Source organism: Aedes albopictus, unplaced genomic scaffold, assembly GCF_035046485.1.
Source record: "Aedes albopictus strain Foshan unplaced genomic scaffold, AalbF5 HiC_scaffold_94, whole genome shotgun sequence".
NCBI lineage: Eukaryota > Metazoa > Arthropoda > Insecta > Diptera > Culicidae > Aedes > Aedes albopictus.
This window is the reverse complement of record NW_026917798.1, coordinates 47183-57530: the sequence shown is the minus strand read 5'-3', so window position 1 is coordinate 57530 and position 10348 is coordinate 47183. Positions and strand designations below refer to the sequence as shown.

The 10348-nt window shown below is 36.7% G+C and overlaps 1 protein-coding gene across 5 annotated transcripts; it reads left to right on the top strand.

The window, feature by feature from the left end:
* The first annotated feature begins 7822 nt into the window (after positions 1-7822).
* LOC109425685 (serine protease inhibitor 2) lies at positions 7823-10348 on the top strand. 5 transcript variants are annotated; one of them, XM_062844094.1, is made up of 7 exons: positions 7823-7966; positions 8731-8819; positions 8949-9088; positions 9152-9365; positions 9421-9812; positions 9871-10021; positions 10085-10348. In XM_062844094.1, exons 2-7 carry the CDS (start codon positions 8747-8749, stop codon positions 10219-10221), a joined length of 1107 nt encoding a protein of 368 aa, XP_062700078.1. In that variant the 5' UTR covers positions 7823-7966; positions 8731-8746; the 3' UTR covers positions 10222-10348. The 5 variants fall into 5 exon arrangements, with proteins under 5 accessions (XP_062700078.1, XP_019556516.2, XP_019556514.2 ...); XM_019700971.3 differs by having other exon boundaries at positions 7870-7910; positions 8885-9088; XM_019700969.3 differs by lacking the exon at positions 7823-7966 and adding an exon at positions 8275-8447.

Genomic DNA, 10348 nt, shown 5'->3' with positions numbered 1-10348 from the left:
CGTTAAGTCAGACCGTACGAAGCGTTTTTCAATGCAAGCACTTGCGATGTCAAATAAAATGCGTTGTTTTATCAAATGCGATCTACAGTTCTGTATGTAATGAAACATCTGCATCGAAACAACGCCATACTGTTCAGAGTTGTCAAATTCCTTTGCTTATCTTTGCCTATGTCCAAAGACTTGCCAAGTCAACTCAGATTCATCGCCATCCACTTGCAGCTCAATATTTTGAATACAAAATAGTATTAAAAAGTTCAATATAATGATTCCTAAGAATAAAAAAAAAGGTTTCAAAATGCATTTCTATTTTTAAAGAAAAATGGCTTGCAGATTCACAAGACTTTACAAAAAAATGGTGGAGCGGACCTGGTTGGATGGTTAGAACACGTGACTATCACGCCGAGGACCTGGGATCGAAACCCACTCCCGACAAACTCACAAAATGTGAGTTCTTCCTTCGGAAGGGAAGTAACGCGTGGGTCCCGAGATGAACTAGCCCAGGGCTAAAAATCTCGTAAACACAGATAATATAAAAATAAATAAATTTCTGGGTGATTGCAAAACTTCAAAATTTGTTAAATAAACTAGTTTGCCAAATTAAATAAAATATATAAATATGGATTGATCACTGCTGATATGCATTTTTTCCGTTCTCGTGCAAGAAGGGCGAAAATCAAAATAGAGGTTTTTCAGAAACAAGCACAACATCGGTATACAAATTGACGCAGAATTATTACACGATAATGATGTTAGTAAAAATGTCGTCACGAAGCGTTTGTGACAGTTGATAAAGACGAGGAGATTGAAATAATGATTCTGAAAGGTCCTTGAAATATTTACTCTGTATTGCAAGCTATTGATAGGATCGAAAACTAAGCTGAATCATCAAAAGACCACAACACAAATTCAGAATCTAAACGAAAATACGCAGAATTTTAAATATATAGAGATTTGATAAAAATTTCGAAGTTTTATGAGGATATTAGAAATTACAGTCGTGGAACATTCTAAGATTTTGGAATATTTTTCATAACAAATTTCGACAGAGGAAAAACCCCTTTGAGTTACATTTTTGTAGAAGTCTTCAAAATAAAAGGATTTTGGAACAGAAAAAAGGCTGTGAGGAATGTTTCATGTTTTGAATGATAAAAGTTGTTTTGTTTTTGCTGGAAAGTCTGCGGCGCACCTGAGGTATGTTCACGGCGCACCAGGGCGCCGCGGCGCACAGTTTGGGAAGCACTGATTTATGGGAACGAGACCTGGAATACTTATGCTCGAGGAGGACATTCAAACACTCAAAGTGTACGAGAACGGAATGTGGCAGCAAAGAATGAACAACGAGCTCGCTGCACTCTACGGCGAACCTACCATCCTATTAAGGTGAAATGGGAGAGCGTCCAGGTGCTTTTCTGACTCGAATTTTTTAGAGCACCGATCTCGTCATCCACAATACACCCGAAAACGAAAATGCTACTCAATGTTTATCACGAGTGAGCAAGGCTACTCATTGCTTTTTCAGCTCTGTTTGTTGTTTAGATGACGAGATCCGTGGTTTCGGTATTTGCAAGGCAGCCATTGTGACGGCCATCTTTGGATTCGCTCATATATGTCCTTAACTCTCAGGCGGCGGTGCTAAAAAAGTAGCCTCAGAAGACGGTGCCTACAAAACACCGTTACACTGATTTTTAGAAAAATCATATCTTTTTTCGTTTTAAACCCAAATGTAAAAAAAAATATATTGCTGAAAACCTTGGGGTCTCAGCTTTCATAATAATTTTTCATACATAGTCGTAGCGAGGAAAAACGATAAAAAGGGGCTCTTCAAAGAGGGGCACCTCCTTAAAAACAGCGTTATGCGCCAAGTAAAAGCTAAGAATCTTGCATTATCGAGAAAAATATCACACATAGGCATAGCCAGTGATATGGACTCGCAAGGGGCAGATAAATTGAGTTCTCAAATCAGTAAGCATAATCAATATTCCATACTAATTTCTCAGTCATCAAATCCAAATTTATTCTTTCTTGTTTACCACTGTAAGCCACCAGAACCCACCTTGAAAGAATTAGGCATAGTCGTAGCAAGGAAATATTGAAAGAGGGAAGGAGGAGAGAAAGGTGATTTAAAATATTTTTCAAAAGTTGCCGCTTTGCAAGTAAATAATGTCTTTTTTCACGATACGCATCTTGAGACGATGAAATTTATAAGAAAAATAATATAATACATAGGCGGAGCTAGGGAAATAGTAATGAGGGAAAAATATACACAAATTAAAAAAAGCAATAGCTCAACAAATTCTCATTTTCCTTCTCAAATATAAAGTTTTTGGAATCTTATTTTATGGGAAAAAAGTATCACACATTGTCGTAGCCAGTTACATGGGTTCATAAGAAACATTTAATTTTAAAATCAGTCTACTAATATTCACTTTTATTTTCCAATTATCCAATTGAAAATAATCTTCCAAAAATGGAGTGGCGAGCTAGATTTAGGTGTTCCCTTAACCTTTTCATTTTTTCCACAAATTCTTAAGCCCAATTTCGTGTTCAACAGGAATCGCTAAAGATATTCATTGATGGATACTGGTAGAAACTACCAACAGATCATTTGTAATCATTTGAAATATTTCTTAACAACTACGTACTGCGATCTAAGAAAAACGGTTTCTTAGGAAATACAGCCAATAAATTTCCAATGCATCAAGATATGCCCATGTATTCCTACTGAACTGCAAATAACCTTTTGATAAAAAAAAAACATTAAAATAACAAAAAAACATAGACGAAGTTTGGAAACTAGTAATAAGGGGCAACCTAATTACTCCTACATTATGATACTCAAATGAGTAGTATAAAATAGAAATTATGACACTGAATTGCATAAAAACTCTTAAAAAACTCTTCCAGTAATTACTACTAGGATTGCTCTAGAAACACCTTCTATGAAATCTCCCGAAGGAGAAATTCCTCCAGAAATTTCTTCAAGAACCTTTGGTGGGATCATTCAAGACAATATTCCATAGATTATTTCAGAAGTTCCTCCAGTGATTTCTCCAGGAACATCTTCAGAGATTTTATCCAGAAACGGATTCCAAAATAGCCAAATATATTCATATGCGATAAGTTTCAAAATCATGAAGTTTGATATGTGTTCATTCATCTACGAAAAATTGACAGCGGAACCACCGGCACCGATTTCCTTGAAATCCGCTTATTGATTCCAAAATGGCCAAAAGCATTTCGAATATCACAAAAATAGCTCAGAATGATGTATCATAAAAATTCAAGAAATTTGAGGTGTCGTATGAGGTACTGAGTAATATCCAAAAATTGACCCCGAAACCGGTTCCTCGGAACATCCGTAAAACTGGTCCAAGGCACTTAGTGACCGGGATGAACTTTCGGACATTTTGTTCTATGATTCAAGTTCACTTACGTCTGAAAACTAAACTTTTCTCATATCGAAATTCACTTTTCCCCATATGAACAATTCCAATGACCCATTTTGATTCCGGATTAACTCCGGAACCAAGTTCCAATCCAAAAATCCCTATCAAATCCCTAAATTTGAACGATATGCACTTCTTGATTTAAACTTTGGTTGAAAAATGTTGAGTAACAAAAAAGTTATCGCGAAAAGAGTGTTTTTTCGAACTCTTCTTAGGGGGGATGGATTCGTAAGGGTTTTTAATAAAGTCGAACGAAAATGTGTCAGTCGATGTCAGAGTTTTCATAAGAATTTTTCCACGAGTGTTTGATGAAAATCCATCAATGATGCCCTCAGCAATCCTTTCAGGGATCCTTAGGTACTCCTTTGAAAATTTCTTCAGAGACTTTTCCGAGAATTACTCTAGAAATTCCGTCGAAAATTATTGTAAGCAATCCTGTGGGAATTGCTCAAACGACTCAATCAGGCCTTCCAAGGTTTCCTTAGGAAATTCCTTCATGCATTCCTTCGAAACACTAAACATCATTCCGGGAATTCCTCCAGAATTATAGAGATTTTCTCCAGAACGTGGCATTCTTTGGGGAATTCTCCAACTTTGTTTTTGGGAATTTCTATCAGGATTTTTATTTTACTTTTCAAGGTTTCGATAAAATTAATATTCCGAAGTTGCTTAAGGACTTCCTCACGGAATTTCTTTCCGAAATTTCCCAAGGTAGTGTATTTTTTCCCAAGGCAGGACTTTTTTTACGAGTTCGTTTACGAGTTTCTTTGATGAATTCTTCCAGGAATCCTTAGAAAACTACTGCAGGAATTTATTATAGAATTCTTGCAGACGTTATTTCAGAAGCTCATCTTGGTTTCTCAAGGTACCCACTGAAATTTCTACAAAGACTTTATTTAGGAATTCCTGATGATTTTTGCAGGGAATCCTAAAAAATGCCCCAGATATTCTCATTGGAATTCTTCAAAACTTTCTTTCGGGAGTTTCCTCCCGGCATTGTTTTGTAAATCCTTTCAGAAAATCATTGTAAAATTCTCCAGAGATTTCATTGGAAGTTTCTCAACAAGTTGCTCAAGCAAGTGGGATTCCTTAGTAATTCCGGCTCAGTTGTGCCCGTACAGTGAAGAGGGTTGTCAGACAAAACATGTACAAAATAAGCAACAAAGAAAGCGTGGGGATTACTCTTTATCCCAACTGGTTACAGATAATGACATGATATTCATTTTTTGTTGCAGACAAAATGGAGGCTTAATTTGTTGCGTACATTTCAATTTGTAAATAATCGATTATTACTAATCCAAAATCGAAACTATTTAATGGTCGATCTTCAACGGCGTTGCAGTGTTTATCGAAAATCGTAATGCAAGGCTTAAAAATCTCCAAACTCGTGATGCACGATGTTTATTCTATTCTGTTCAAGTTGGGATCAATTTACGTCGCGTTGGGTGGATTGTCGCAATAAATTCCGGTTGCGACATTGCCATTATTGTTGCGCGATGATTGAATTTTGATTCAGTGTGCCAGCGTGGTGCCCAAGCCTCCCAAATAAACGAGTAATTTAAAAAAAAAAAAACCGGGACTCCATCAGGGATTTACATAAGGATTCTTTGGCGAAACTACTGCAGAGATTTCTTAAAGAACTTCTCAAAAGAACCGTTTGAGAATTCTTCCTGAAATCATCTTTGGGAAATTCGTTGCAAAACTCCTTGAATACCTCCAAAGATATTTTTTGGGAAGCCATTCAGGCATTTTTTTGGTGTACTGATTTAGAAAATCATTCGAAATTTCTACAAGGATATTTTGGGGAACTTATTCAGATACTTAATTGAGGAATTAACCCAATGATTCCATCATATTCCGAAGATTTAGCATCAGTTGAAATTTACGATAAAAAAAATAAAAAAATACAATTTCTAGAAATTCTTTTGGTATTTTTGAATTCTACCTCCATGGAATCCTAGAAGAAATTCTCAAGGGTGTCGTTATGAATTCCTACAAAATCGATCGGTAGTTTTTTTTTTTGTTTTTTCAAATTATTCCAACAAGAAGTTCTGCAGGGATTAGATGAAGCATTTTCAGATAATCTTTCGTGGAACTTGAGGAATCTTAGCAGAATTTCCCCTGATATTCAACGGATTCGTTGCAGAATTGCTACAAAGGTTGCTTGATGATTTTTTTTATGAATTCTATCGGCAGTTCGCCGAGTTATTTCATCGTGAATTTATTCCGAGATTCTTCAATGAATTTCTTTATACGTCCTAAGGAATTGTACAAAGGATTTATTTTTTCAGAGATTCCTTCACAAATGCACCTAATAATTTAATCGGTTACATATCTGTTTATCTTATTGCATGTTTCTGTAGGGATTGCATAGGTCATTTCCCCTGGAATACCTCAGTGAATTTATTGAGGTATTCGTTGGGAAATACCACCGAAGAATCCTTGAGGAATTCTTCCTGGAAGTCTTTGAGAAATCTCTCCATCAAGTCATGATACATTTCTCAAAAAAAAGTCCATCTTCAATTGTTCGAGAAATTCTTGAGAGATCCTCCTTACCCAATTTCTGCTGGCATACCATCGAAAATTCTTTTAAGATTATTTGAGCCATTCCTCCAGGGATTCCTAGTAGAATTTTGTTACGGATTTCTTGGAGAATTCTGTTAGTGATTCCTTCAGGATTTCATCCGCAGATATCATTTTGTTTCTACAAGAGTTTCTGTAAGAGTTTCTCTGAGAACGCCATCCAATAATAGTTTTGGGAATACTTCGAGGATTCCATTAGAATTTTATTCCGAAATACTCTCAAAGGATGAATTTTATAAATGAATTCATTCAATTTTGTATTATCAATTTTGTTTTATCTTAACCTCGAAAGGAAAAAAATACTCATTCATTCTTTTTAAGTATCGTGGCTACAACCATGTGTGATATTTTCCTCGAAATTCTTAGCTTTTTATTTGTGCAGGAAAATTTAGAATTTCTTGAGAATTGGGTGTGCCTTTATTGTAGAAACTTCTCCTTATTACTATTATTCCTAGCTCCACCTATGTATTGTACTGTTTTTCTTATAAATTTCATCGTCTTAAGATGCTTATCGTAAAAGAACGACATTATTTACCTGTAAAACGGCAACTTTTGAAAAATATTTTATATCACCTTTCTCTCCCCCCCCCCCTCCTTCAATATTTCCTTGCTACGACTATGCCCAATTCTTTCAAGGTGGGTTCTGGTGGTTTACAGTGGTAAAAAAGAAAGAATAAATTTGGATTTGATGACTGAGAAATTAGTATGGAGTATTGATTATGTTTACTGATTTGAGAACTCAATTTATCTGCCCCTTGCGAGCCCATATTACAGGCTACGCTTATGAGTGATATTTTTCTCGATAATGAAAGAGTCTTAGCTTTCAATTGGCGCAAGAAAATTGATTATTTGTTACTTTATGGTCAAGTTATAATTTTTTGAAATTTTCTGATGATTTTGGAAGAATTTCCCCTTATTACTGGTTTTCCTAGCTCCGCCCATGATTTCCATTTTTTCTTGGAAGTACCTCACCTGAAGATTCTAACCGTGAAAGAAAATCATGATTTGCTTGCAAAACGGGGCTGATATAGTTTTTAATATGTTTGGCGAACACATAAATGGGGTGCCCCCCATTTGCCCTTATCTTTGCTACGACTATGATCGATTATTTTTCTAGCAAGGTGAGTGTTGGCGGTTTCCAATGATGGAAGAAAATTGTAATTATATGGATTAACAGCTAATAATAAGCATTTGAATTAGTGTAACGCTGTTTTTAAGGAGGTGTCCCTCTTTGAAGAGCCCCTTTTTCTCGTATTTCCTCGCTACGACTATGTACGAACAATTATTATGAAAGCCATGGTGTTCGACAATATAAAAATGTTTACATTTGGGTTTAAAACGATGAAGATATGATGCTTCGAAAATTAGTGTAACGCTAATTTTAAGTACCGTATTTGTATTTCAATTCTTATGACTTTTTAAATGCCATTTGATAAGCTAGACCTTATGAAAACCGAAAGCTTATTTGACTTAGGGCCGATTTCTTCACATCGGCTTAACCGGTAAGCCAGGCTTACCCATACAGTTAAACCTGGCTTAACGCTTAAGCCAGGGTGAAGAAATCGCCCCTTAGTGTAGTTTTGAACACATAAATCAATCGTAAAATTTTCTGAGTGTCGTCTCACATGGCACTATTAGGGATGAGAAATGTACTGAAAAAAAACGGTGCACATTCGACATTTTTCCACAGGAACATCACAGGCCCAGCCAAACTCAAAATGTTCGAAAAATAAATGCCTTAACATTTTTTTTCCTGTGCAGCCTTCTTCCTGGAAATGATTTCCAAGCACAACGACGACAGAAATTTCTGTCTCTCCCATTTTCGCATTTTTCTGCGTTTCAAACCGCTTCTAGACAAACGTCTTTACATGCATCACAAAGGTAGGGTTGTGCTTTAGCTATTGGTGCAAATCGATTTATATTATTTATTAAAACAAGCATTTTAGAATATTTGAAGATTTCCGAAATCACCCGCCTCAGCATGACTGTCCATAAATATTTTCGTGGGGAAGCGAAAATCATCAAGGGTTCATTCAAATATTACGTAACGCAAAATTTGACAATTTTAGACCCCCTGTCTCCCCCACGTAACAACTTTTGTATAAGAAATTTTGAAATTTTGTATGAATCGTAACACAGTGCTAGACCCCCTCCCTTCCCCCTCAGCGTTTGAACCAAGCGTCTACTTGACTGCCGTCGGCGCGGCGTCTGATGGTATTGGTGCTGCCGTTGTTTTGATTTTATTTTACTGCAAGTATCGATGAACGGTAAACAGAAAAAGTCTTATTCTCATGCCTGGGTACTATATAATCACCCGTATCAATCCAATTTATTTGCCACTGGAGATAAGACGAAGCAGGACTCTTGGAATAATCGCAGGCAAATAATCTACCATGAGAGTATTCATAGTGATATTTTGTAAGTGAGGTTGAGTTCAAGGAAAGTGTGCATATGGATGATAAAAAATCGTCAAAAAGTTAATAATTCCCGGGTGTAATGTTTATGTATTGTCCAAAAACAATGAGAATTTGGTATTCCGACTTATCACTTCATTTCAATCAAAATGAAATCCTTAGAATATTTGTGAACTTCAATATGTCAAAAATCAAAAACTGAAAAACTGATGTGTTGTTTTATACCTACGCATTGCTCCACAATGCGACTCCTAGTTAACTATCTACTCCAATTTTGTTTCCAACAGTTTGTATTATTACGACATGCACATGTACGCAAAACGATTTTCCATTCCGGGGACAGAGAGATACCGAATTCGACTTGCAGTTAACCAAAGTTAGTAGAAAATGTTTCAATGTTATGTTTCAAAGCTCTGTGTTGATAATTTTTGTCGTTATCAGCATTTGCTCGCATCTCAAACGACCAACACAGTGATATCGCCACTGACGGTGAAAATTTTGCTAGTTCTACTGTACGAAGCCACCGGAGATGCTGCCCGGTTTTCAGGAATACAAACCAAGTGGGAATTGAGAACTGTTCTGGAATACAACGGTGATCTGAATGCAACTCGTAGCAAGTATCGCCAATGGTTGAATTCAGCGCTGGTAAGATGGGTGTAGAAATGTTGCAGACATACTCTTTACTCAATTGTTGAAATTGCTTTTCAGTCAACCCACAACGACTACAATCTGCAGATTGCCACAAAGTTCTTCGTCGAGGACTACATTGACGTCATCTACAAGTATCGAATCATTTCAGACCATTACTACAACGCCACGGTTGACAGAATTCCTTTCTCCCAACCGAAAAATGCCGCACAACTGATTAATAACTGGGTGAACAAAACAACGGACGGACGCATTTCGGAACTCGTTAATCCTGGTAAAAATCCTTGTAGTCTTACAAGAAGCATAATAAATCAACAATTTCTTTATAGATGAATTGGAAGGAGCGATTATCACATTGATCAACGCCGTATGTTTCAAAGGACTGTGGACTTACCCATTCCCAGAATTTACTACAATATTGACCTTCTATGGCAAGCAGAAGCAAGTGCAAGCTTCATTCATGGAACAAAATGGACCATTCTACTATGATGATTCAGATACACTGGGTGCACAGCTATTACGAATGCCATTTCAGGGAGGCAAATTCGCAATGTATTTTATCCTACCCCACCAAGGAAAGACTGTTGATGATGTTCTGGAGAAAATCACTCCTGCAGCCCTCCACCTGGCACTTTGGTACATGGATGAAACAGAACTGAACGTTACCATTCCAAAGTTTAAATTTGACTTCACCGAAGAACTGAACCAACCACTGAAGGATGTAAGTTGGTCAATTTATTTCTACCACTTAACCGTTACCAAAATATGTGTTTTCTCAGATCGGGATTCGTAAAATTTTCTCCCAAAGCGCCTTCCTGCGCGTTCTGACACACGCAATAGATGCTCGAAGTGAAAATCTAGTTCCACGAGTGATTCAAAAAACTGGAATCAACATCAATCACCTGGGAAGTGGTGTCCATGGAGCTGCGGGTAAAAATGCTAAATAGATAGAAAAGCGTTAACAATTTATGAATTCTTCTCAAAATATTTCAGAAGCCCATCGAGTCAACAAAATCGTTGGAGACGAAACGCAAATTTTCACCGCCAATCGGCCATTCTTGTTCTTTATCGAAGATGAGGACTTTGGTACGCTGCTGATAGCTGGCAGGGTTGAAGATCCAACCAAATGAAGCGGGTCTGTGATATGGAGTTGAAGCACATTGAGCAGATCTAAAGGATTTTCAGTAGCAAAATAAATAGAAACAAATTGATGGCAAGATGGACGATTAGAACAAAGATTAAAACAGGTTATGTGTT